The sequence below is a fragment of the Aspergillus brunneoviolaceus genome (genome assembly GCF_003184695.1).
Source record: "Aspergillus brunneoviolaceus CBS 621.78 unplaced genomic scaffold BO95scaffold_34, whole genome shotgun sequence".
In the NCBI taxonomy this organism is placed as follows: domain Eukaryota; kingdom Fungi; phylum Ascomycota; class Eurotiomycetes; order Eurotiales; family Aspergillaceae; genus Aspergillus; species Aspergillus brunneoviolaceus.
In genome coordinates this window covers 71947-98287 of record NW_020290764.1, presented here as the reverse complement: position 1 = coordinate 98287, position 26341 = coordinate 71947, and the positions used below count along the sequence as shown (strand labels likewise).

The 26341-nt window shown below is 52.9% G+C and overlaps 10 protein-coding genes across 10 annotated transcripts; 6 read left to right on the top strand and 4 right to left on the bottom strand.

Annotated features, from left to right (window-relative positions):
* Positions 1–926: 926 nt before the first annotated feature.
* BO95DRAFT_413642 (putative GTPase NOG1) lies at positions 927–3601 on the bottom strand. The gene is made up of 5 exons (XM_025584291.1): positions 3503–3601; positions 3309–3417; positions 3093–3194; positions 1315–3008; positions 927–1262 (listed from the first exon to the last, which is right to left on the bottom strand). The coding sequence occupies exons 1-5, from the start codon at positions 3521–3523 to the stop codon at positions 1221–1223; spliced, it is 1968 nt and encodes a 655-aa protein (XP_025442197.1). The 5' UTR covers positions 3524–3601; the 3' UTR covers positions 927–1220.
* A 232-nt stretch (positions 3602–3833) lies between these two features.
* BO95DRAFT_442792 (polyamine acetyltransferase) lies at positions 3834–5584 on the bottom strand. Its single transcript, XM_025586517.1, has 4 exons — positions 5485–5584; positions 4775–5366; positions 4255–4707; positions 3834–4200 (listed from the first exon to the last, which is right to left on the bottom strand). Exons 2-4 carry the CDS (start codon positions 5165–5167, stop codon positions 4165–4167), a joined length of 882 nt encoding a protein of 293 aa, XP_025442196.1. The 5' UTR covers positions 5168–5366; positions 5485–5584; the 3' UTR covers positions 3834–4164.
* A 680-nt stretch (positions 5585–6264) lies between these two features.
* Positions 6265–7420, bottom strand: BO95DRAFT_442791 (alpha/beta hydrolase). The gene is made up of 2 exons (XM_025586516.1): positions 6893–7420; positions 6265–6833 (listed from the first exon to the last, which is right to left on the bottom strand). The coding sequence occupies exons 1-2, from the start codon at positions 7292–7294 to the stop codon at positions 6495–6497; spliced, it is 741 nt and encodes a 246-aa protein (XP_025442195.1). The 5' UTR covers positions 7295–7420; the 3' UTR covers positions 6265–6494.
* A 522-nt stretch (positions 7421–7942) lies between these two features.
* Positions 7943–9040, top strand: BO95DRAFT_442790 (putative pyroglutamyl peptidase type I). The gene is made up of 2 exons (XM_025586515.1): positions 7943–8087; positions 8151–9040. Exons 1-2 carry the CDS (start codon positions 7977–7979, stop codon positions 8853–8855), a joined length of 816 nt encoding a protein of 271 aa, XP_025442194.1. The 5' UTR covers positions 7943–7976; the 3' UTR covers positions 8856–9040.
* A 279-nt stretch (positions 9041–9319) lies between these two features.
* BO95DRAFT_442789 (MOSC domain-containing protein) lies at positions 9320–10746 on the top strand. Its single transcript, XM_025586514.1, has one exon. It carries the CDS (start codon positions 9381–9383, stop codon positions 10566–10568), a length of 1188 nt encoding a protein of 395 aa, XP_025442193.1. The 5' UTR covers positions 9320–9380; the 3' UTR covers positions 10569–10746.
* Positions 10747–14675: 3929 nt separating this feature from the next.
* Positions 14676–16544, top strand: BO95DRAFT_482171 (MFS transporter; the record flags this gene model as incomplete). Its single annotated transcript, XM_025590234.1, has 4 exons — positions 14676–14947; positions 15003–15375; positions 15428–15511; positions 15559–16544. The coding sequence occupies 4 exons, from the start codon at positions 14676–14678 to the stop codon at positions 16384–16386; spliced, it is 1557 nt and encodes a 518-aa protein (XP_025442192.1). The 3' UTR covers positions 16387–16544.
* Positions 16545–17166: 622 nt separating this feature from the next.
* Positions 17167–18006, bottom strand: BO95DRAFT_514429 (uncharacterized protein; the record flags this gene model as incomplete). Its single annotated transcript, XM_025591676.1, has 1 exon — positions 17167–18006. One exon carries the CDS (start codon positions 18004–18006, stop codon positions 17200–17202), a length of 807 nt encoding a protein of 268 aa, XP_025442191.1. The 3' UTR covers positions 17167–17199.
* A 785-nt stretch (positions 18007–18791) lies between these two features.
* On the top strand, positions 18792–20132 carry BO95DRAFT_413624 (uncharacterized protein; the record flags this gene model as incomplete). Its single annotated transcript, XM_025584290.1, has 5 exons — positions 18792–18854; positions 18908–19361; positions 19414–19500; positions 19558–19752; positions 19828–20132. The coding sequence occupies 5 exons, from the start codon at positions 18792–18794 to the stop codon at positions 20130–20132; spliced, it is 1104 nt and encodes a 367-aa protein (XP_025442190.1).
* Positions 20133–20657: 525 nt separating this feature from the next.
* BO95DRAFT_442786 (uncharacterized protein) lies at positions 20658–21020 on the top strand. The gene has a single exon (XM_025586513.1). It carries the CDS (start codon positions 20696–20698, stop codon positions 20849–20851), a length of 156 nt encoding a protein of 51 aa, XP_025442189.1. The 5' UTR covers positions 20658–20695; the 3' UTR covers positions 20852–21020.
* Positions 21021–22622: 1602 nt separating this feature from the next.
* Positions 22623–26115, top strand: BO95DRAFT_473529 (phosphoribosyl transferase domain protein; the record flags this gene model as incomplete). The annotated part of the gene is made up of 2 exons (XM_025589731.1): positions 22623–23663; positions 23710–26115. The coding sequence occupies 2 exons, from the start codon at positions 22623–22625 to the stop codon at positions 26062–26064; spliced, it is 3396 nt and encodes a 1131-aa protein (XP_025442188.1). The 3' UTR covers positions 26065–26115.
* Positions 26116–26341: the final 226 nt, after the last annotated feature.

Below are 26341 nucleotides of genomic sequence, written 5' to 3'. Positions count from 1 at the left end.
CCCTTTCTCAATGAGATAGATACCCAGATGAAATGAAATCCGGGGGCCTTCCCAGCTGTGCAACACCATCATTCTACCAGGCATAGATAGATAGAGTCTAGCTGCTACCTCTCCCAAGCTTCAAGGGGAGTTAGTCTAGCTGCCTACAGCTTCCGGCATCTCAACCCCTCTCTTCTCCCCGGGTGCCTCGAAATGCATATGCATATGCATATGCATTCCGCATTCCCTGCCCATACCCCATAGCGTTTCGATGGATCGCTGGGCAAGTTGTAGACCGGTTAGGATACATCTATCCCTGGCCCAGGCTTCGTATGTATAGTCAAGAGATTCCATCGTGCTGCTGCGGTGGGGATACAAATCTCGTACTTGCAAAGAAAGCCCGGGGTTGATGGGGACGTGTTTTATGGAAGGGGGGGAAGTGGGGGGCCGGGCTGATGGATTCTTCTTGTCTTGTTTTGCTTTTCTGCTTTCGATTTTTCCTACGGCGGGAGGGGATTGTGGGTTTGCTTGTCGGTATGGGTGGGTTTGGGAAGCAGGGTTCTAGGCTGAGGGGGCGTGATGCTTGCTTGCTTGCTAGGTGGTAGGTAGTTTTGATAAAGGAACAATGTTGAACGGTTTAACAATGGATAAAATCTAATGGGCTAGGGGAGGTCGCTTGAGGTAGGATATTGTGAGGTCGTTCGATTCTACTCTCCTTGGTTGTGAAAATGGAGGGGATGGTCATCGAATTTGCCTGCGATGATAGGAGAATAGGGACCAGGATTGACTGTTGCGGAGAGACAGTGCTGTACTGATAAAGCCATCAGACAGCAAAGGCTCGTTCTGTATACCTTTTGTGAATAGACACCCCCATATCGAGTACCCAGAATGCTTCTTCAGCTGTACATGAGACCAAGCTACACCTTACGAAACATACTCAAATCAACACTCAATTCAACTGGATCCACAAACCCAGGCATATCTAGGAAAGACACACAAACAACTCTTTCACTCAAGATCACTAATCACAAAGAAGACAACACCCCAAACGCCCCGGCAGTTTTTTGGAATCACCCCTGTTCAATTCATGACCACTTATGTTGCAACGAGGATTGAGCTTTGGACTTGGTACGCGGTGCGCATCACGCACATGCCATACGCGATGCAGCACGCGATGCGGTAGGTTAGGTGTATTAAGAGGAAAGGACTTCGTCTCGTCATCGACCATCTGCTTGGCCCGCTTAACGACGCTGGGTCTTGCCGATGGTGCGCTTGCCGGTGAACTGCAGCATTGTTAGCAACGGGATCAATGAAACAAGATACAGGCCATCTTACCAAGTGCTTGGGCAAGGAGGCAGTGGTGTGTCGATCGGCCTCTCCCTGGCGGGCCATGCGGTTCATCTTCTTCTGGCCCAGCTTGGCCAACCGCTCCGCCTTGGTGCGCGCCTGCTCGTCCGTCACACCGTCGTGCAGACGATCCGTCGCCGCCTGGCTGCGAGCGCGGCTCTTGGCCCGGGCAATCGCCTGGCGAGGATCCGAGAGATCGACGTCCATCGCATCGTCCATGTCCGCGTCGCGCGTGAGCGGGCGGCCGCGAACCTGGCTCTGGGACCGCGCCCGGCTGGCGGCGGCGTCGACATCGTAGCCCGCCGAGTCCAGCGCGTCCTCCATCTGGGACAGCTTCTTGGCCTTGGCGCTGCGCGGGATCGCCGCCCGGTTCTTGAGCGACTTGCGCAGCTTGGCGTCGTTCTTCATGAGCGCCCGCTTCTCGCGGATCAGGTCCGCCTTCATGCGGGTGTCGGCGTCCTCGGCGTCTTCCACACTCTCGTCCGACTCGTAGTAGCCGTCGGCCTCCAGCTTCTCCTCCTCCTCCTCCAGCGCGGCCAGCTTGGCCTCGATGTCCGGGTCCACGTAGTCGTAGATGTTCTTGCCGTTCCAAACCTCGGGGATCTTGTCGTGCTTCCACTCGTCGTTGGCCAGGTCGTAGGTCTTCTTGAGGTCGATGTTGTAGACACCCGCACCACCGTTCTCCTCCTCGAGATCTCTCTCCAGCTTCTTGCGGTTGGGGTCGTTCTTGTCGTACTTCTGGAGCGTCTTGACGGCATCGGGGATGAAGGTCTCGCGCGTCACGCCACCCATGGGCTGTGCGACGTGGATACGGGCGAGGACATCGCCCAGGCGACCGCCGGGGGTGCCGGCGTTGTTGGTGCCAGACTTGAGCTTCTGGGCCACACGCTCCGCGAGGAGCTTGTCGCAGGCTGCGTTCTTGACGTTGGTGACACCCTCGGTGGTCGTGCAGGATAGCTGCAGAAGCTCAACATCCCCGGACTTGAGGATAGCCTCGAGCTGCTGCTGGTACTCAGGCTCCAGGTCCTCGGGGCGGCGGACATCGATCTTGTTGACCACCAGGAAGACAATCTTGTTGGCGAAGAGGGGCTTGATGCTGTGGAACAGCTTGATCTGGTCACCCACAGAGTAACCGCACTGCTCGGACAGATCCATGAAGTAGAGGACGGCAGAGCGCAAGTGGGCAATGGCCGTGATGGACTGCATTTCAATGGTGTTCATCTCCTCGAGAGGGTGGTCGAGAATACCAGGGGTGTCGATGGCCTGGAAACGAAGGTACTTGTAGTCGAAGTGACCCACAAACAAACTCTTCGTGGTGAAAGCGTAGGGCTGGACGTCGACGTCCGCGCGGGTGATGCTGCGCAAGAAGCTGGACTTGCCGACGTTGGGGTAACCGCAGATCAGGAGCGTGCGGGTGTTGGGGTCGATGGCGGGCAGACGACCCAAGTGCTGACGCACCTGCTCAAGGTAGACGAGGGGGTCCTTGAGACGCTTGCAGATGGTGGCCATACGACCGAGGGCAGCGCGCTTGAGCTGCTTGCACTGGAAGAGCGACTGCGCATACTTGATCAAACGGACGTAGTCGCGGGAAACGGTCTCAATGAGGTGCTTAGCGGTCGAGATCTGACCGAGAGCGATTCTGAAGTGGTCGGCATCGTAAAGGGTGTTCATCAAATCCTTGTCTGACGGGAGTTTAGATTATCTGACCGACTAGTCTCAAATGCCGAGGGGCAAATTCTCTGGCACTGTCGGGTAGCGAAACTTACGGAAAGGGTGAATGTCCTGCAATCTGGGGAAGCCATCGAGAATAGCCTGGAACTTTTCGCAGAAAGTCTCCTGGGTGTATTTGACCTTTCTGGTGTAGAAGCCTATCGATCGAAAGAAATTTCCGTTAGTCCAAATTCATCTTCCTATCGGCTTCCGTGGTGGAAACCAGCGACTCGACGATCAACGTCGCAAAGTCAACAAAAGAAATCACGGACCTCGAATACGGCTGATGTTGAAGCCCGCACGGATCTGAGTGGGCAGCTGTCTCTGGGTGCGACTGAGGACGATGTCCAAGAACTCCTGATGCGTGGGCACCGGAGCGATCTGATCAAGCGGTGAAAATGAGATGTCAGTCCGGCTGATTTCTAGTGCGATCTAGAATGAATCCAGGCTTATCGAGATGGCTTACATCTTTCCACGTCGTCTTCATGGTGGGCACCTGTGAAATAGAGTCGTAACAGAAAGCGACTCGTCAAGGGAACCCCGGGGATGAATTGTCAGAGTTGGTAGCCTTCGGAGTCGAGATCAAACGAAAAAAAAATATTGCGGGCGGCGGCCGCTGGGCAGATTTTGGCGGGCGGTGAGCGATTGATTGGGTGGTGATTTTAGTTCCGCTGGTGTGTGGGGGAAAGAGGAGGCTCTCCGGTGAGCGAGAAAGACCTCGTGTGCAACTTTATCTCCCAGCTTCGCCCCATCTTATGTAATCTCCCCCCCTTCTCAATATTGGGTCTAAAACTTATTATGGAGTCTTCATTTACATTGACTATCCGGGAATATGATACATCAACATGCGTGTCCTGACAAAACCACCCACGGTGTTTCAATCCGGCCATCGTATCGTCATCATCCCCGTCCCTGAACCCCCCGTCGTAGCCCGACAGAACGCCTTGCTTTTATCAGAAACCCACCAGGAAGACTGAAAATCCCGTTTAATCAAGCCATAAAGATGCATCAAACCGTCATCGAGGGAATGGGTACGAAAAGGTCGAGTCAAGAAATCATAAAAGGGAAGGTCGCACGGCCGTCCACCACTAGATCATCATCATAAGAAACAGCCCGAGCACGGGTACTTCACTCCCGGGCGAAATCCTGGGTGAAATCAAACACCTGCACCGGCAACCTGTTAGTCCAGAAACAAAAGCAGAAGACCATAACACTTACCAAGTCCACCCAGCCACCACCGCCAAACTGACACTTGCTAGGTCCGCGGTTCTCAAAGCCAAACGATTCATAGTAAGGAATCAGATGACCGTGCGCGATGATCGCAAGGCGGTCGGCGATCTGCGCATCCTTGATGCGCTGAATATAAGACTTCATGAGGGTGCTGCCGACCGTCTTGCCCTGATGCTCGGGCAGCACGGCGAGCGAGTGAATGGCGATTGTGCTACCGTACTCATCATGGCCCACAGTCTCGCCATTCTCCACGGTCATGCGCTCGGTCTGCCAGTTGGCCGGCATCGCCATCGACTTGTCCGTCACCACGGGGCTCGAAGTTCTCGTGGCAATAACATGGCCGACCAGAGTGGGGCGGGGCTTGGGTTCGCCCTCGCGAAGGATGGGGAGAGTGAAGAGACCGAGACAGAGTTCAGGACACCGGCTCAAACGGTAGCGGAACTACAAATTGCGTCAGTCATCGGAGTAGCGTATCGGCTTTCATGAGGTAAGCAGCGGGGAGATATACCTTCTCGCTCGTACAGCGCTCATGTTGGGGGAAGGCCTCCTCAACCTGAACACAGTCCTCGACATTCGACTCTGTAAGAACCTGCACGAACGGGTGCAGTTCGTCCAACTTGGTGCGCTGGTGCACAGGCGGGCGGCGAAACCAGTAAGGGTATTCGACATCGTCGTGGTCCACTGAGACATACTCCCCATCGACCTCCTCTTCGCCCTCTTCCTCATCCTCGTCATCGATGTCAGCATCTTCCAAGGGAAGGCCATTGGCCCGAGCAGCCTCTACCCGCTCTGAATGGTTGGACAGCTCGCGCGCGGTGGCGGGAAGGGAAAACGAGTCTGCGTTGGACAACGGCCGGAGCCCGTTGACGGGTTCTTCATAGTGGTTGGACTGGTCGGACATGGTTGCGAGCCGGGGTAGGCGCGCCAGGCGATGAAATGGTGAAACTTGAGTAGAGGATTGACAGTGTGGGAAAAGTGCGATCGACAAGCGACAGGATGACCGAGGATGCAGGTAGGCCAAAAACCGGAACTGGGGGCTGAGCTGCGCAAAGGTAGTAGAATTCGGGATAAATCGAGGGGTAGGAAATACGCGGGAAGGCCTAGAGAAAGAAAGAGTGGGGATCAGTTTTTAGCTCAATGCGGACGATAAGCCTCGGACTGCGATTCCAGAAGCTCGATCCGGAGGCGATCATAGTGAATGAAGCACAGGTAGCTTACTTTGAAGGAAGCTCCGCAGGGAAAGGACTCGGGTAAACTTGTAGAGGGGGACAGTTGGGGGAACTGTGAAGCTACTCGGACATGGAAATTTGCAGGTACGCGCACAAGGGAAGAGGAGAGAAGAGCAACAGGCTGAGAGAGATCAAGACCTGCTGCAGAGTTTGTGCGGGCGGAGGAACCGATAACGGGAGGAGTGGCCACAAAAATGTAACAACAACCAGTCTGCAAGGTTGCAAGCAAAGTTGAAAGAAAACAATATTTAAAAATTTTTTTTTTTTCTTTTTTGTTTCTTCTCGTGTCTATACAGTGTCACGAAACCCTCGAGCTCCAAATTCCTGACCTTCATCTCCTTCTACTGTACGAAGTGAGTTACCTTCCACCAAACCCTACGGATTCAGTTCAGTTCAGATTCTTGGTCCTTGCTAGCCATAGCCTTGGGAAATTGCGGCAGACAAGTAGGTTGTACTAAAAGGTAAGGTACTACGGGTAATTACCCCCGGGAGGTTCTCCGCTTTGCGGCTGGTGGATCAATGAGATCCACGAGAATGGTATTTGACGGGGTTTCGGTATGGTCAGCCCCAGTCCGGAGCTGCACCCGGTCACTTCCACTGCTGCTGCCATTATTGTCAACCAATTCCGACGCCGAGGCTCTTTATCCCTGACATTAGGTTCGAGTACGGGCTGGTTGTTTCAGGTCAAGCGTATCGCTTCTGAAGGCAAGAAAAACGTGTTTGTCTCTGCTTATATCGACGAATCGACGAATCGACGAATTACGCACAGATCGATGTTTGCGCAGCTTTAATGTGACTACCCCGGGGCATGTACTGTACCTGACAGAAGTGACGTAGTTGCAAAGATAGAAATAGAAATTTCCCTAGTCAGATAGTCAGATATGACCCAACCACGCATTAGTGCCTCCATCCTAGTCGGCTTAGGGAGCCCTTATTGAATAATGCCGTAATACATACGGATCATGAAAGATAAGGCCCTGCAATAGATCACCCTCCCGCTCAGGCTATCTCCCCTGCTTGTCGCCTAAGATATGCAGCTACCATGTCAGGGTTTGCCAACCACGGCGTATGCGCCGTCTTGACCTTCTCGGTTTCAAACTGAGCGCCCTTGGCCCGGGCCTTCTCTACCATCATTTCTTGCACAAACAGAGGAATAGCTCGATCGTCCTCGCAGAGCAGATAGCTGCATGGGATGTGCAAGTAAGCTGCACTGGTCGCGGGTGTTGTGTGAGTAACATAAGCATGAGGCCGTAAAGACTGCGCCCATGATCCACCATCCGAAACGTCATGGAATAAAACCTGGACGGGATCTCTCACGGTGATGGTGTTGGTAGTCTCCTGGAGAATCACTTTAGTATGCACAGTCACACTTCTTGCGTTCGAGCCAAATCACGCACATCATGGATATACCATTCGGGAGCTTGTCCACCAATAGCTCCCAGTAGACTTTCACCGACTTCAGGCAGGAAGGCTGCAAGGAAAACCAGCTTAATTACTCCGCCAGACTTGCCAGCTGCTTCACGCTCTGCTTTGCCCAGTCCGTCCAGTGCACTGTTCACAGGAAGGCCGGACCAGCTATGTGAGACCACGATAAGTTCGTGGCCCTTTTCAGCCTCTTGCTGCACGAGACTCCGGACAATGTTGATGTCCGAATGGAGGTCTTGAACCGTGGTTGCCTGTTGTATGGATGGAAAGGCAACAGTGTGACAGCGATAGCCTGGCAGCTTTTCAATGACGGGGTCGAACGCTGTAGGAGGATACCAGGCGCCCGGGGCGAAGATGAGGGTGGGTTTAGCCATGTCAACTACCAGAAAGATGAGATTAAAAGATCGAATGATCTCGCTTTCCGATCATACTTATATTGATATCACACATGATGGGTGCATCTCCACTTTTATGCTGCTGCTTCAAAGCCCGTGATGTGCCGATTCCAGCAGCCGATGCCTGGAGCCTGAGCTGGGCCCCTTGCAATCCCATATAAAACCATAAGATCGGGATCTAAGCTTTATCCCGGTCCAACGACCCGATCCGACCCTGCCGATCAAATCCCGCATGAGACATGTCTACTAAGGTATCATAGTATGCCCAGTACTACAAGTTACTAGATACGGAGTACCATGTCAGACAATCATAGAATGTAGACCTATGAGGTTCGTTCCAGAAGGATCCGAGGTAACGTCTCCAGCATGTTTAGGTGAGGAGGTCCCCTCACCACTCTTGTACTTATCGTGTGACGCCAAGACTGGCTGCCCAAAACCGGCCATGAATGCGGGGGAAACAGAAGCTAAGGGTTCTGGAAATTCAATTGCTGACCACCTTGCCTTTCTCCTCCTTTGATGCTTGCAGTTCTGCCGTCTCTCAGTGGAAGTGATCCTAGCACTGAAACTGATAAATACACTGAGAAGTGAACACACTTCCGACTGGCCTGTTCTTTAACCCATTCACTATTCACTCACTGATTGTCGGGGCGCATCTACTATCATGGGCGACTACGGACAAGAAGCGACATCGCTCGAGACGCGAACACTAACCACCCATCCTTCCACCGCTACTGAACCCGATGAGATCTCTGTGCTGGTCACAGGCTTTGGGGTAGGTTCAGCTCCTGCTCCTGTTATCGCGCAACCACGGTCTGATGTGTCGCTCTCTACCTAGCCATTCAAAACGAACCTGGTCAATGCTTCTTATCTAATCGCCTCATCGCTCCCTCCTTCCTTCACATTCTCCACCACCACCCCCGACTCAGCGCCTTGTCGCGTCTCAATCCATGTCCATCCTTCTCCAATCCCAGTTGCCTACTCGACCGTGCGGACGACGCTGCCCGTGATCCTGGAAGAGTACGCCAAGGCACACGATGGCCGACGCCCGGACATCATCATTCACATGGGCATAGCGGCAACAAGGAACTACTACTCGGTGGAGACCCAGGCCCACCGCGACGCATACCTCATGTCCGACATCAAAAGCCGATCGGGCTACGAGGACGGCGAGCGTATATGGAGGGAGCTTGACTTGCCTACCGTTCTCACCGCGGGGCGTGCAAGTGCATCGGTGCCATCGGCGAAGAAGTACCTCAACGCTCATCCACCCGACACCGACTTCCTGATGGCGTGGCAGTCGTTTGCCGGTCCAGGCACGGACGTTCGGATCTCGAACGATGCGGGACGATACCTCTGCGAGTTCATCTTCTACTCGAGTCTGTCGCTGGCCTACCAAGAGGGCCAGGATCGGAATGTGGTCTTCTTCCACGTTCCTGGGTCCTGCACTGATGAGCATATTGCAGCTGGCAAGGACGCCGCCATTGCGTTGATCAAGGCTCTGGTGACGAGTTGGGTGGTCAGCGGTAGCAGCCCGGCCTAGGCGGAGTTATTCGCATGCTTCTAGCATTTTAGACACATTGGGAGGCATTATTGCATTTGGCATAGCCTAATTTTACTACTTTCATAATGCAGTGGACACCGTCGGAAATCCAGTGGAAAGGTCAGACATGGCGTGGGCAGGAAGAATTGTAGTTAGTGCTAAGCTTGAGCTGAGCTGCAATCAAGGGATCCAAAGAAGATTTCACCTCGTTATGGTGCATGACAATCGGATTTCCGTGTCTCGGATTATCTCGGATCAGACACCACCCAGATCCACAGCAGTGACTCCTTTGATGGGATATCCATTGGAATGGATCATGCTGGCGAACAATAGGCGCTAGTTATTGGCGGCATGAGTCAGACCTCACATAAGCACGATAAGGATGATTCTCCGCGGGGTCTCCGGGGTCTGCTCGCTTATCGCGAAATACTTCTAACCATTCCCCCCTCGCGCCTTTGTCTTTTCTTCTCTCTCATACTCAGGCATAATGATCTCATAGCTTGCAATTTATCACTCCCTTTGAAAATGGCCAATCTAGTCCTCCTCGCGATAATTGTCCTTCCACTAGTTGTGTTCCTCCCCAGTCTCAAGACGTGGCTCGCAACTCACCTGCCCCATGCCCTGACGACCCTCACCACCCTCCGCCGCGGCCATCGCCCCAAACAATCCCACGAGATTGTCGCCCTCCGAGTCTACCCCATCAAATCCTGCCGTGGACTCACCCTCCCCCGCACGACTTTACTTCAGCATGGTCTCGACCTCGACCGACGGTGGATGATCGTCGACGCGGCGACGCACGAGTTCCTCACCATCCGCACAAACCCGCGCATGACGTTGATCACCACCGCCCTGAGCAGCAGCAGCACCACCACCACCACCTCCTCCGACGAAACAGCGCAAGACAACTCACCCCTCAACCTAACCATCTCACTCCCCGCCCCATCCACATCCCAATCCCCTACCGCACCAGCAACCACGACAATCACCATCCCCGCGCACCCAACCCCAACCTGGCTCGCCCAAAACACCACGCTCGCATCGGACATCAAAATCTGGGACACCACGACAGACGGTTACATCTACAGCTCCGAAGTCAACGCGCCCATCAGCGAATTCCTCGGCCGCGAGGTGGCGCTGGTCTACAAGGGCCCGACCCCGCGCATCCTGCAGGGCAACGGGGCGCCGCGGCTGCTGGGCCGCGAGCAAGCCACGAACTTCCCGGACGTGCATCCCGTGCTGATCGCGTCGGAGGCGTCACTGGATGAGTTGAATGAGCGGCTGCTGCGGCAGGGGGAGGAGGCGATCACGGTAGAGCGGTTCCGGCCCAATGTGGTGGTGCGCGGGCGGGTGGCGTGGGAGGAGGATACGTGGAAGACGGTGCGGGTTGTTGCTTCCTCTTCTTCTTGTGCTTCTGAGGGTGGTGAGGGGGGTGTGAAGGGTGAGGGTAGGACGGCTGGGAAAGGCTTGGAGCTGGATATCGTGGCGCGCTGTGCGCGGTGTCAGGTCCCCAACGTCGAGCCGACCTCGGCGGAGAAACATAAGAAGCAGCCTTGGGATACGTTGATGGCGTATCGCAGGGTCGATGAGGGGATGAAGTATAAGCCGTGCTTTGGGATGTTGAGCGCGCCCCGGCATGAGGGGGAGATTGCGGTGGGGATGCGCTTGGAGGTGTTGGAGGAGACGGCGGAGCATCGCTATATTGCTGGTTTTTAGGGGGGTAGGTAAAAGGGCTCTGGTTGGGGAGCTGGAGGCTGACGGGGAGGGGAGAAGTGGAAGTATATTTGTGAGGCTATATAAAATTGTATTGTCTTGTAGTAGCGAAGAAAAGGTGGGTCAGAGTGACTTAAGGTAGAAGGAGGTAATAGCTAAGGAAGTTTAGTTTGTATACATCAAGTATTTATTTGTAATATTGCTATGGCTGAGATATCTGGTTTGGACGCATAGCTCTTTCTGAGAGCTGCCATCGCACTACGGCCACTGTATCTCAAAAGAGCTCCCACCCATATACTCGTACAGAGAATGCTAACTCACCCTGGGTCTTGGTAGCTACTCAATCAGTACGAGGGAAGAGGATCAGCCTTGGATGTACAAGGCAGAGAGCAGACACCGATGTTGATTCCAATCATTAAAATTTCGACATTATGAAAGCTATCTTACTTCTGACAAGACCAGCAAGCAGGAGGGTAGAGAAAGAATCCCGAAATCAGCGATCATCAGAAGATAAGCAACTTCAGATCAGATAGTAACGTATCATCCAGGTCAAGATCCTGCTCCTTCTCGTTGCCTCATTCCCGCCTAAATGAATATCTGCGTGTCTCGCAAGAACACATGAGCGAATGGTGCATCCACCCCGGTTAGCAAGGAAAGTGAATCTTCTGGTATCCGGCACCAGTGCAGTTCCAGAAACTGTGGAAAAGAAAGCTCAGTTGTCCATATGCAAGCTGGTCGGTTGTTCCAGCCAGAAAGGTGTAAATTTGTTGCATATGGGACTAAAGACCAGCCTTGCTCTCTGCTGACTCTGGGGCCACTCTGTAGATTGTTCAGAGCAGCGATCAGATGGGAAATGCAGGGAGGTTTGGAGGCGCTGGTGGCGGAGGTGTTGGAGGAGGCGTTGGAGGCAGCGCCGGCGATCGCGGTGGTGTAGGAGGAGGAGTGGGAAGTTGTATAGGCCGTGGATTTGACATTTTGCGTTTGGTTTTGCTTCTGTGTATTAGTGTTCAGTGTTGGAGGCTCGCTGGCTTAAGACTCTGGAGATGTTCGTAGGACGAAGCTCTGAATCCTCTGGGGGAATGGGGAAGTTCAAGAGGTAGCGGTCTCAAGAGAAGGTTGCTAAAATATCGAAGATTTTGTAGGGCAGAACTCAGCAGACGATCTCTACGTTTTTGAAATGCTCTGGCAGACCATTGGAAGAAGGGTCGCTTCATTGTCCCTCTTTCTTCTTGCTGACAGCTTGCTCTCACTGTGTTTCAGCCATTCTTTGAAGACCGCTGATCCTGTGCTTCTAGGGCAATCTCTGCACGTCTGGGTGAGGATCGCAACATGTTGATGCGGTTTGAAGTAAATGTCTTTCTTTGAAAAAGCTGAACCTGGGTGTGGGACAAAGACCGGTATAAAGGACTTGTATGCGGGTAGATCGGACATGATGTCGCAGGTTGGGACATATGTCCTTTCAACAATGTGTATTGTCTTTCACAGTGTGTCTCAGCGGAAACAGAATGGGAGCGGGGTGTGTGACTGGCCCTGTGACTGGTCTGTCATTTCTTTGTTCAAAGATTCAAGATGGACCTTGCCAGCAACTTTGTTCTTTGATGATGTGGCCATCCATGCTGAAAGACCTTTGCACATTGTCGACTTGCGAATCCTGGCCTTCCTGCAAGCTGTTATGTGCGCCGCCTGATTCGTAGAGGCTGCATGATCATAAGGCAGGTTGCCAACAGCAAAAGAAACATGGCTCCGAGTGTTGAGCCCATATGTTGTCATCCGCTTTCCGTTGGAAAGCTGCATGCGATCCGTGACGATGAGGACTCGAATGGCTCGACCCTGCATCGGAAAAGGCAAAATACTGGCGCTTCTTTGGCGTTGACCGATAGAGCAGAGAATTTGTTGACGTAGACATAGATCATTGAACAACAAACGGTTTCAGTATAGTATCATAGAGGGGTCATGAATGCAGACCCTGCACAAGCAAGATCATAATGAAGCGGAAGTCCATCCTCTGAAGCATATGAGACCACTATGTCCTTAGCTCAAGAATTCAGGCGATTCTGCATTGCCTTGCTCGCAGCGCAAAGAGAAATTGTAACGCGCAATGATTTGAACATATTGGTTTCCACTGAGGGAAGTCACGGGTTTCGTTGGAGTTTCTGGCTGCGGCGCCACTTCCGCCGTCAGTCCAGCCACCACCCACTTCCAGGATATCGCCTCTCATCGGCTTGATTGACCGTCTCCAACGATTACTGTGTCTTTTGGACATGTCATGGATTCTGACTCCAATCAGTCCCACATCACACCCGGTCTCGACTTCACGCAGAAGAGATCACAATCCACCAACATCACCATGTCAACCACGCTGACACACCTCCACATCAAACAACTCCATTTTGTATGAGCAATTTTTGCAATCCTCTCAAGTTATCACGATCGAAAGACTGAGTTGAACAATAACAGGGCGGCCCAAAATTGAGACACCAGAGCTTCGAAATAAGCTTCTCACCTCCGCCAGCCCGTTAGCCGCCACGCGTCCGCCACTGAGCCTGCGCAGGGAGCGGGACCTTTGCCTCGGTGGATACACCTATGCAGCCAGGCCTTCGAGAACCTTGCCTTGCCCCCTCGGTCCAGAACAGTGTCCCTGGCTCCGGCAACCCGACCTCACCCGTTAAGCTCAACCTCTCGGGGCTGAAGCTCCTTATAGTTGCAGATCCGGCTGCAGATCGGGTCCATACATTGGCGGACTGGTGGATCTCGGAGATCACGCTCATCCGTTATACCTGCCATGATTGGGAGCAGTCCTCGATGCGGTGAGACCTCAGGCGCTAGGATCATGTCGAAGTGTTCGCCAGAAAGAAAAATACAAGATACATCATACCACAGACTTAGGCAAATTGAAAGTAGCCAAGTTGCTGCTGGTGCGACCGTCAGTGACAGTTGGTACTTTGCCCCCGGGGAGGATCTCCCGGGCGCCGTCCAATAGTGCTGGGTAAAGCTTGGCAATATTGGATACTGCCCGTGCGGTACTACCAAGCATTTCTTGAGTCGGAGTAGAATCATAGTTCGGATTGCCACTCCCGAGTCCCTGATCTGCAATTCGCACCTGCACACCACTCAGCTCACCATGTGCGCATCCTGGTATGGAATGTTGGCGTCAACTGCTGCAACAAGTGTTCTGGGCTGGCATAAGGCTATCAAGACGTCTCATCGTATAACTACACAGGTCTCGTAGGGTTCGGGAATATTGCTACTCCGAACTCCAAAGAGATATCGGCCAATTGTTGCGCTGGGCCATGAATTCATTGCGTTATCAAGTCACTAGATGCTGGCCACGACACTTTGTGCCATGTTGAAACACCTCATATGTGAACTTCGAGCGTTGACATCCATCAGAGCTCCCAAATTCCGATTATAGCCAGGTTTCACCCAATGAATTGGCATCTGTTCGCATTCCCGTGGTCGGACACGGCGGGTGGCCACGTCAACACACAAACATATCCCCAGAATACTTGGAGTAGGATCTCAGGTTCTACTGTTATTATCGATCCCTGAAATTTAGCCTCGCCATAGCGAAAAAAAAAGGGATTACAAGCTCAGTTAGGGCCCTGCAGATCGGTGGAGTCAACCGCAGTGTGCTACCCAGGGGTTCGCTACGAGTGGATCGGAAGCCCAAAGCTAATGAGTGAGCCTGCCCGATAACACGCATGGAACGAGTGATCATGCAAGGGGCCTACGACCGTCGTCATACAGCTCTTGTAGTGGACAGACACTATTGTCCCATTCACATGTATCCACCACCATGTCAAGACCCAACGGGCCAGTCGGGGCAGGTTCGGCGACTGGGGAAGTCAGAGGGCACCGAGGGGAGCCCCAGAAAACCAGTCAACTGCACAGCAAGGGCCACATACCAGGGAGATCCGCTGTGAGGACGCGCGTTGCCTCCTCCAAACCAGGAGATTACCCACCGATCTGCTTCAACCAGTCTGAAGCACTGTGCTCTCTAAGACTTCTATCAGGTTATTTATTACCCTGACCGTTCTCATTGAGCCATGGCTGAGGTTATTATGCACAGCATCTTTCTCTTCGTACTGTCTTCGATTGTCTGTGGTCATCATGCCGGAGGACCCTCAAAGCAATCTCGAGTACTCTCATGCCTTGAAGCTAGAGTCCAGCCTTGAGAGCGCCGACACAATTTTCGGTGAAAAGCAAGCCATTCACGTGGAAACCGAGGCGATCTACTCAGTGGATAGTAGCGATTGTTCTCAAGATGGGGGTGAAGACTACGTTTATTGGGATGGACCTAACGATCCTCAGAATCCTCTGAACTGGGCAAGTTGGCGGAAATGGGTCATTATAGGATTGATCTCCGCGAGCAGTTTCAACGTGTATGTCCCTATCCTGCCATGCAGCCTATGGACAAACACGACTGACACTATCCAGCTCGATGGTCTCCACAGTATTTTCGCCCGGGGTGCCAGACGTGCTGAAAGAGTTTCACATCAGCAGCTCCTCAATTCAGTCCCTCTTGACCACGATCTATGTCATGGGGGCTGCAATTGGCCCCATCATTCTGACGCCCATCACTGAGATGACCGGGAGACTGCCTATGACACACACGGCAAACATTCTTTTCACCGTGGCGGCTGCAGTCTGCGCAGCTAGTGTGAACATGCCCATGCTTATCGTGTCGCGTCTGATTATGGGCGTCGCAAGTTCGGTGCCTGTGACTGTCGGCGGAGGGTTCGTTGCCGATATGATGCCGATGGAGAAACGTGGAACAGCGATGACGATATGGACAGTGGGACCACTTATGGTATGCAACCACTTTAACAACGATAGATGCCAAAAGCTAATCTTGATCATAGGGGATGGTGACCGGCCCTATCTATGGTGGCTACATGGTTCAGAATATTGGATGGAGATGGACAATCTGGCTGGAAGTCATCTTGGTAAGTCGATCCAATTCGATCCCAGAAGTCATATCTAACAAGCCCAGGGTGCGGTCATCGCAATTGCCTCATTAATCCTACTTCGCGAGACATACGCTCCTACGATTCTGCAGCGGAAGGCGATGAAACTGCACAAAGAGACCGGCCGTTCTTACAAGACGAAGTACGACACCGACAAGACTGCTGGACAGCTTATCTGGGTCTCATTGACACGGCCAATCAAATTCCTCGTGCTGTCGCCTATCGTGTTAATCGTGACATTGTACAGCTCCGTCACCTACAGCTACATGTACATTCTCTTTACTACATTTACCGAGGTGTTCGAAAACGTCTACGGCTTCGGCCCCGGCGAAGCCGGACTCGCCTATCTGGGACTGGGGCTGGGCTTCTGCTTCGGACAGGTGACGGTCGGATATTACTCCGACCGCTATCTCAAGAAGCAGGAGAAGCTCCACGGGAAGATGAAGCCCGAGGACCGTCTCCCGCCCCTCGTGCTGGGATGCTGTCTGGTCCCGATCGGACTGTTTTGGTACGGCTGGACCGCCGAGTACCGACTGCACTACATGGTCCCGATTGTCGGGGCCTTCTTCGTGGGCGCGGGGATTTACTACGTCCACTTGGTGACGCAGGTGTATCTGATCGACTCGTATACGCTGTATGCCGCCAGCGCGGTGTCCGCGGAGCTCGCGCTGCGCTCGATCTTCGGGGCGACGATCCCGTTGGGCGGGGGTCCGCTGTATGACAGGCTCGGCCTGGGTTGGGGCAACAGCGTGCTGGCGTTCATCGCTGTCGCGTTTGCGCCCACCTCTCTGTTCTTGCTGAAGTACGGGGAAAGAATTCGGACAAATCCCAAATTCCAGCCCCGGATGACATGAGTGCGGTTTTTTACTCTCTGGTTAGCATAGCGATGATTTACACAGGTGCCACACAGGTACTTGTTGAAGTGTGGGGGCGCTGCCCTGCATGTATTGTACATATTTCAGTCTAGACTTGATTATATCGGAGTCACAAACCAAGCGACGATGATCCCAGCAAATAACTCACCTGTCACTTTCTATTGCTCTGTATCGTTTGATGATGGTGTGGCTGGATGACAGCCAACAACAAGATGAAACGTCCCCCTTTCCTTGGCAGGGACATACCCCAGTCAGTGCACCGACCGGATAAGCAGGTATTTGGTTTCCAGGGCGAAGCTCATTAGTGCTGACCTACTGTTCCAGCATTGACTTCATATCATTGAATTCCGGCCCGCACGTCTATTCTTGGAGCAGCCGCCGGACCGACTGGATAATCTGACAGCTTCCATGGCTGTGCAGAACTGTACAGTACAGTAATGTACATATGCATGCATTATCTATGCTTACGTGCAGCACAAGTGTATCTGGGCAAGATTTCACTTGGTTTCGATTGCGAAAAAAACTGATGATAATTTGGGATCACTGCAATCGTTTCAATGATAATCCCTACATTTACTTTCTCTTACCGTGTAAGTTGAGATGGTTTTATATGCTATACATGCCAAGAGGCCCGGAGCAACTGAATCCTTCATTGCCCTAGCCAGACGGAGACTACATTCGATATCAACATTAGATCTTAACAATAGTTATCAAGCTATGCTCAAACTAGCCTCGAAACAACAAACACCACCTACCTACACCTACCAGAAAGTCCACTAAGCGACCCTCACCTCACCAAATCTCCATCTGCTCCTCCGACAGCCTCGGCCTGGTCGCCTCCCACACAGCCCGCCGATTCAGATACCACCGCCACTTCTTGGGCGCGTACTGCTCGACAAAAAGCCACGAGAGGTTCGGCACATCCTCTACCGAGTCATCGGGCTCCTCGTGCTGGACGATCCCGTGATAAAGCCCCGGGAGCTCGCGGAGGTCGTGCGGGATGTGGAACTGGGATTTCTGGGCGGGTTGGTAGCGGACGAACTTGCCTGTGCTTATGAGTTTGGGGGGGACTGTGGGGAAGGTGGAGGGGTGGAGGGATGTGAAGATCTGGATGATGGGGGGGCATTTGAGGAGGCCGTGGATTGGTGGGGGGTGGCCTTGCGAAGAGGGGGCACGGCGGTGTTGCTCGAAACTACACCATTGTAGCATGTTGGCGATGGCTTTGTCCCAGTCGAGGTCGCCGATGGGGCAGGTGTAGATGTGGGTGAGGAATCGCGCACCCTGGATGGTGACGGTGTGCATGTCGTCGGGGAAGCTGAGGACCGTGGTGCCGGTGTAGGTGTGGGCGATGGGGGCGCTCCAGTCTTCCGGGTTGAATTGGGGGCAGGGCGGTGCTGGGTCTGCTGTTGCAGACTCTCGTTTGGATGGAGGTCTACTTTCCACCGGAGACGTGTCTAGGCTTGACGTTGCCTCGCACACCGAGTGTGCTGTCGGTGGAGCAGATGTCTGGGATGCAGCGCTGGATGATGATGCCTCTGTGTTGTTTGGCTCGACCGAAGGAATCCTCGGCTCGTTGGTTGCGTGCTTGGATGGTTCCATGTGATTGTTGGAGTTGGAAGTCAGAAAATTTCAGGGTACGTTAGAGTTGAGTGATGGAGAATGTTTGGCAAACAAAGGAGATTTATACCTGACAACATGGATGATTTATGATCATATGTATCTTGTGCCAAATACTAGCAAGTAAGACATGATGACGGAGAGAGCTGTTTTATACACCCGAAGGCCTCTTTGTCTCTGCCTTGGGTCTATCCTGTGGAAGGATTCTCTTTGTGGGCTGCGTGGTGATTTTCGCTACACCTTTCATGGTGAGTTCCACCCCAACAATAATTGGATGTTGATAAGACATCGCATGAATGATATCAAGTTAGGTGAGTTGCGGATAAGGCTGGATCCTGTGAGATGCTAAGCCTTGGTGCCTGGGGCTTGGGCGCGGGGGTGGGATTTCATCCAGTTCTGCAGCCAACAACCGTCGATCAAACAGCATCATGCACTTCCTATATACCGAAACAGGATATCAAGAGCCTTGGATTTGGCCCGACACATTGCTTATCTTTGAGACTTGTCTCAGGAGGCATTTACCACTGCATAACACCTTTGGCGCGAAGCACAGCCCTCTTGTGTGATGATGTCGCACCGGCTGCATCGCCCCCACATAAGACGGCGGGGTTCATCTTGATTTGAACTGTAGAGACTCCTACCAGAAGCAGAAACTTTGAGTGGGAGATAGTGTTCGTTCGTCGATATTAAGCTGCTTTGCCCCGCACCTCTCAGTCTCCAAGCATGTGTGTATTTCTTGCTATACCAGCAGCGCTTCCAAGATCATCATGTCAACCGCATTCATACTTACAGGCCTTCAGGATGCCAGAGTATCGAGGCCCGTCTTCATGGTTTGTAGCCTTCCTGCTAGCTTCGGAACTCATACATCTGACAGCATCGCTAGGGAGTCCTATGGACCTTCACCGCATCCTCGACGATCTTCGTCGTCGCTCGCATCGTCATCCGCCTGAAGACCTTCCGACGGCTCTTCGTCGACGACTTCTTCGTGCTCCTGGCCTGGATACTTTCTGTCATCACTGGCATCGTTTGGCGGATTGAATCCCCAGTGCTCTACGAGATGTATGCGCTCAGCGCCGGCAAAACGCCCTTGACGCCGGGCGTCGTCCCACGATTGAATGCGCTGATGCGATTCGAAGCCCCGTTCATGGTCCTCTTCTACACCACGCTCTGGTGTGTCAAGTTCTCTTTCCTGACTTTCTTCTACAAGCTGGGATCCAAAATCCAGACCCATCGCAGATGGTGGTGGGTGGTCTCCGTCATCACCCTGGCGGTCTGGGTGATTTCAGTCGGAGACATTGACTACCAATGTAGCCTGGGAGGCGTGGAGTTTATCTTCGGTGAGAGCCATGCCTTCCTCGCTCTTTCATCCTCTCTAACATGAGGAATAAGAACAATGTAGCAAGCCCTACCACATCCGCTGGCAGAACGGCACCTTCTGGGCCAATTGCGCCGGCGACGTGATCACCGATCTTCTCAGTGGGTAGACCTACTCATAAACCAACACTTTCTTTCTCAATCCGCTAACAGACACAGTCCTCTCAATCCCCATCCTCATCGTTTGGAATGTCCGGATCTCCCTCACGAAGAAACTAATCCTTCTCGGCATTTTCGCCGCGAGCATGGTCATCGTGGCCGTGGCCATTATCCGCGTCGTCACCAACCATGCCCTCGACCACAACATGGATATGACCTGGCTGTGGATGTGGAGTTTCATTGAGATGGGCACCGGTAGGTTTCTGTCACCGCATGGCTGGTGTCCATATAATTTTGGTGCGTGGTTTCGCAGTACTGACCATGTATCAGCGATCATGATCTCTTGCGTCGCCTCCTTCCGCCAGCTCTTCGTCACCTCCCAGAACCAGCACTTATACGGCCACTCCGCCTATCATCCGGGCAATCCTCTGCTCACAGCCCTGCGGCTACGGCAGACCAAGTCTCAGGCTGCCGGCAACAAGAGCTGGCGCGGGTACGATGGCGGCTCCCACAAGAGCGAGACGGCTTTCGTGGCGGTGGACCAGGTGCAGTCTCGGGAGCAGGGCGAGGCCGCTAGCATCCGACCGGAGAGTGATGCAGGTAGAGGGCGGTTTATTGAGCATGTCGCTGTATAGCCTGCCATTGCTCCTGGGCTTGGAGCTTGGGTGCTGGCTTCGTGAGGTATGATTTATGTAGTATGATGTATGAGCTGAATGTGATTTAATGTTAGAATAGATGGTTGAGGGCCTGTTGTCTTTACATATGGGGTATTTCGCGGTGTGGGCTGCCTTGGATCCTTTCATTCCAATTGGAGAGCTTATACTCTGGTCTATGTCTCATTCCCTTGGGCTCATTCTCTAGGTAGTGAGAAGGACAAGGCCCGCTGATATGAGTAGATATCCCATACAGGTGAAAAGCCACCGCCCATTAGGCTAGTACCCCCGCCTACCTCAACAAACCAAGTCCACGCATCCCACGCGAATCCTCAATTCACCATGAAACTCACCTTTAGCATCAGAGCCTCAACACCGGCTCCGCCCTCCCTCTACCCCTCTATATAATCCCCTCACAAGCCCACAATCCAAGCTATCATTACAACTACAACACCCTCCACAACCCCCCCGCCACCCCCCCCAGCCAACATCCCACCACCCCCACCACTACCCACAATAACCCCACTCACCACCCAACCACCGAGATGCAAAAACAATCACGAAAATCCACTCCTAAGGCTGGAACAAGGAGCGTGTTACTCGCAACGCGACGCGCCCACCCACCAACCAATCACCGTGCGTCCTCCGTCGAGATGTCAACCGATCACGAAAAGCCACTTTTAAGGCTGTCCCAGTGTTGATCAGAGACTGGGACGCGTCGACAGGGGGGCTGACGTGACGAGAGCCAATCACAGCGTCTGCGCCGGCGAGATGTCAACCGATCACGAAAAGCCACTTTTAGGGCTGAGGCTCCGCTTGGACGTATTGGTTGGGACGCGGTGAGACATTGGTCGGGGGGCCATGTGGGACGGTAGGGGGGGGAGGTGATCTTATCTGATTGTGTTTCTTGGGTGGTTTGGGTGGGTGGTGGTGGTGGTGAGGTTGCGCTGCTGTATATGTATATCACCCTCGACCTCCGAGCTGGCCCAACTATCTTTCCGGATGGTTGTGTAGATCGACGCCACTGCAGTCTCAAATCGTACCCCACTGATATGGGAGCGTGAGCGGACCAAGATATAAGGCTATGGACTTGATACCTTACCTGGAGTATCATCACCCGAGGTGTCTGTCGCAGATAGCGGGGCGCACCAGTCCACAGTGAATGTTTAGAGACACTTTTTACAAAGACAAGCCTCACCATTCGATTCATAGCCCAAAGGTTATGGAAGTAATCTGGTAGAAGAAATGCATATCTGCCCTGTAGGGAGAGTCTCCAATGCAGACAGACGTATGTGTCATGTGAGTCCAAGGAACACCCTCGCTAGATCCCAGTGGCCCAAGTCAAAATTGTCACAGGACTGCGATTACCTCCCACACTGGGAATAAGTGCTACGATCCTTCTGGTGGCAGAGTATCAGTAAGAGCCTGGCTATATCCCGAAACCGCGGACCCAAGCCTGTTAGCATGAATAAATACACTCGGTGATTCGCAATTCCCACCGATTCCTGGAAAAGCTGCAGACAGCCTTATCATCCCAGCTTTCAGTTTGTAGCTAGAATCAGGAAAGGCCTGGTTTATACTGTAGAGGGGTACTCTGTTATTCTACTAGTCGTGATTTATGTCCAGGATGGCTGCCAGCGGGTGTTGCCAGTGTGAACGGCGTGGTGGTGACTGGTAAGAGACTGTTGCTGCATCCCGTCCGCTAGGCGATTACACGATGAAGCTCTTACTTGATGAGGAAGTTACCTTCCTCTCCTCTAGCTTGCTGTCTTGATTGAGTCACGAGACCCTCCCCGGGACGTTGAAATGGTCGAAGGTTATCAAACGCTTGAGCAGGGTAGGTGTTACTTTCTTCCTCGCGGTGGGTCTGCTGTGATATTACCATGTAATTCTCTCCTAGACTGATCAGGGTGCCTAATTTCGAGCTCATGACTTCGAGGAGCCAATCTATACTTACTGTGGCATGGTATTCCAACTTGACCAGAATGCCTGGTACCTGTTTGGCCTCATGAAACAGTGGTTGAGTCTCCTTATCCTTCCACCGATGCCCATTTAGGACAAACACATACCAGAATTGCCGAAATGTCAAAACCTTCTGAGTAACACAGTAGGATAACAGTATTCATGATGTGAGTGAATGATATGAGTTGGGATCATGAAACGATAGGCCACCCCCCAGCCCCGCGCGCCGTTTGCTCTTCATTCACCAGCCTGCCTACAAAACCAACAACACCCCTCCTTCTCTCCCTCCAACTTCTTCTTCTCTTTTCTCTTCAACTTTCTTTATCCCCTTTCATTCACTTTCTTCATCAACACTACCCCATCAAATCTGCTACCTTAACCCTCAACCTGATTCCCTTGTCCATCAGCTGCTCATCTCAGAAGTCAGCCACACCGATACACAGACAAAGACACCCTGATCGTGGAACTCAAACCAGAGCATCCCATCAAGAGGCACTGAGCCACGTTGCTATGTCTGACCTCAATTTTAACATTGACAATCTTTCTCGTTCGCTCATTGCAAAGGCCTCAGCGGCCGGTCGGCCATCGTCAGCCACAGAGCAGAGGGCTGCATCGGTGACCTTGGACACGGAATCGCCAACAGATCAGTACCTCACCACAACTCATCTGACTCAACTGCTCAACCCTCTTTTTGACTCGCGTGATCATGTCTCGGTGCTGGAGATTCGACCCGGCCCGAAGAGCATCCTCCACTATCTCTCCCCGCGTCTGAGACGGAAGGTCTGGCGATACACTGCAATCGAACCGGAAGATTCGTCTGCTACAATATTAGAAGAATGGCTTCACTCCACATCCAAGACGGAGTCTCCTCTACCTTGCCTCGAAACTCCGCCCAACATCCGTCAAATTTCCCTTGACATGGCTTTCCCTACATTGACCGGTGCCATGCCGGTTGCATATAATAGCAAGGAGAGGTTTGACATCATCTTTTTCTCTCATGGGACACACTCCGTGCTTCGCTTTGCGTCCATGCAATGGACAGTGCAAATGCTCGCGAAGCGGCCTGAGGGTGGAATGGTAGTGATGATCCATGACGGTACGCTGCCTATGTATGTGACCGGATTGGTGTGCCATAAAACAGCTTCTCTCCCTGCCAGAACTTTCCGCGTGGTAAATGACGATGCAGTGCTGAATCGCCTTAACTCTTTCAACACATCGTCCCGCCTCTCAAACAGGCGGCGGAATTTCTGCCGCAGCGTGGGCCGGGGCGAGAAAGAAGACTCGGATTATCTATTGGTCAATATGCCTACAATCACGACGGTCTTCCAAAAGCATGCGAACTCGTTTGGTGAGCTGACAAGGCTCGTGCCCATGTTGAACAAACCATTGAAAGATCGAGTGGCCTGCCTCAATCATTCTCCCTTGATTGTTAAACCACGGAACATCCAACATGTTCAGCATTGCGTTAGATGGGCCTCGAAGCACGGTGCTGGCCTGACACTCATTGGTGGGGGCCACAGTGGCCACTGCATACGGCCTCACGTCGCCTCAGTTGACATGATCGAAATTCGACGAAGTACATATTGTCCCGGTTGAGGCTGGCACTGAAGACTCGAGACCTGATTCTGGGTCTGTGGTAGTCGCTGGCGGGGGTTGCAAGACAGGTGATATCATCAAGAAGACTATGATGGCGGGCTTGACAGTGCCCTTGGGGTCACGACCGAGCGTGGGAGCTGGACTGTGGCTGCAGGGCGGTATCGGGCATCTGGCTCGGTTGTACGGGCTTGCATGCGATGCCATTGTCGGCGCTGTACTGGTTAGCGTTGACTCAAGCCAGATACTCTGCGTAGGCAATGTGCCGATTCAGCACAGGCCCGCTGGTGCCGTCCGCCCGGAAAACGAATCCGATATACTGTGGGCAATAAAAGGCGCCGGAACCAATATTGGCATTATAGTCAGCGTCACTTTCAAGGCTTTCGTGGCTCCGGCCTATTCGGTGCGAAACTGGGCCATCCCGTTAACTGACCGTGTTGAGGCGCGACAGAAGCTCGTCGAATTTGATCAGTTTGCGAGCAAACTTCCTCGTAATTGCACTGCAGATGCGTATCTGTACATGGACATGGACCAGCTGCATCTTGGCGTGACCATATTTGAGGCTTGTATCACTGATCCTACGCATGAACTACCATACCCCATGCCGAACTGCACATTCCTAGGGTCTGAACATGATATCAAAGACGTCGACAGTGTCGGGCTGTTTGACACCGACATGTATATAACCAAGATTCATGGTGGACATCGCAGCGGCAAGAATTATTCCTTCAAGCGGTGTTTATTCTTGAAGCAAATTGGACAAGCCGATGTCACTGACATCTTGCTGACGGCCATGGAGACTCGTCCCACACCACTCTGCTATGTCCAGCTGTTGCAAGGTGGCGGAGCTGTCAATGATGTGGCGGCTGATGCCACTGCTTTTGGCTGTCGAGATTGGGACTTTGCATGCATGATAAGTGGTGTATGGCCCCGCGAAGATGAGGTCGAAGTGGCCGGAGCTGTCGAGAGATGGGTATACGATGTCGCCAAAGACTTGTTGCCCTTGAGTAGTGGATCTTACAGCACAGATCTGGGACCAGACCCTAGGGACTCCGCGCTGGCAGCTAAGGCATTTGGTTTGAACTGGCTGCGTCTGGCCCATATCAAGCACAGCTTAGATTCGCACAGCGTTTTGGCCTACGCCTGCCCACTCCCAAAAGCACCTCAGCATAAGCTCATCATTCTGATCACGGGCGAAAGCTGTGCCGGGAAAGACTATTGCGCCAGGATCTGGGCCTCTGTATTCACCCACGGAAGCTTCACGGTGCGCACAGTGAGCATTAGCGATGCGACGAAGCGAGCATATGCCGCAGCTACTGGTGCAGATCTGAACCTGCTTCTGTCAGACCGTGCTTACAAAGAACAGCACCGGCCAGCATTGACAGAATTCTTCCGGGGTCAAGCGCGGGCTCGACCTCAGCTGCCAGAGGAGCATTTTCTGGGTGTGGTGTACGGGGCAGTAGACTTGGATGTGTTGCTGATCACCGGAATGAGAGATCAGACGCCAGTCGCAGCCTTTTCGCATTTGGTGCCAGGTACTAGACTGATTGATGTGCGCATTGAGGCTAGCGAAGAGACACGGCAGGCTCGTCGAGGATGCCAGGGCCGTCAGCAAGAACGCAAGGACAAGACAGACAGCGGCGAGGGCACGTCGAATCCAGCCGCCTTGGAATATTGCCCCAGTCTCATTTTCGAGAATGACACTCTCGGAGACGAAGCAGTGAGAGAATTTGGCGAACAACACCTGCTTCCCCTCGTCGACGAGAACCTGCAGCGACTGGCAAACATGGTCCGCAAGGTACACGACTTTCCCATCCCGGCCATTGACTTCCGCCATGTGCTGGGCATTTCGCAGCAGCCGGGTGAATTTGCGTTGTGTACATCCCTTCTGCAATCTCATTTCACCGGTGACTGGGCGAAAGTTGGTGCGATAGCGTGTTGCGAAGCCGGTAGCTTTGTGTATGGGTCGGCGCTGGCCATGCAAGTCGACGTACCTTTGGCACTGATCCGCGAAGGTGGCAAGCTCCCCCCACCGACTGTTTCTGCCCCCAAATCTACTTCGCATATCTCGTCTATGGCGCCTAGAGAATCATCCTGTGACTCGAGTGAGAAGCGGCTCGAGATAGAGCAAGCTTTGATTCCCGAGGGCGCGTTGGTGGTGGTGGTGGACGATGTGCCTGCCACAGGGAGGACACTTTGTGCGGTGCTGGACCTTTTGGTCGAAGCCGGCATACGTGCTAAGGACGTGAGCGTTATGGTTGTGGCGGAGTTCCCAGTTCACCGAGGCCGGGAGTTGTTGCGCCAGCGTGGTTTTAGTAATGTCAACATCCAAAGCCTTTTAATTTTTGATGGTGCTTAGAAGGGAGGAGCTTGAGATGTTGGGCTTTGATTGTACTTGGGTTGATGTTGTCTTCCATGGCTAGTATGTGTTTTGGTATGAGGCGGTGCGAGTTTGGAGATGCAGTGGTTCTGATGGATATTCGGCACGTGTCGAGGAAGTCACTTCAGGAAAGTGCTAGTGGTGTTTTTTTGTTTTTTTCTTTTCTTGCGATTACAGAATAAACAATGTACTTCCCAGCTCTTCAATCAAGAGACATGACATGGGACAAGTTTTCCTTTCGTTTCTGTAACTCCCA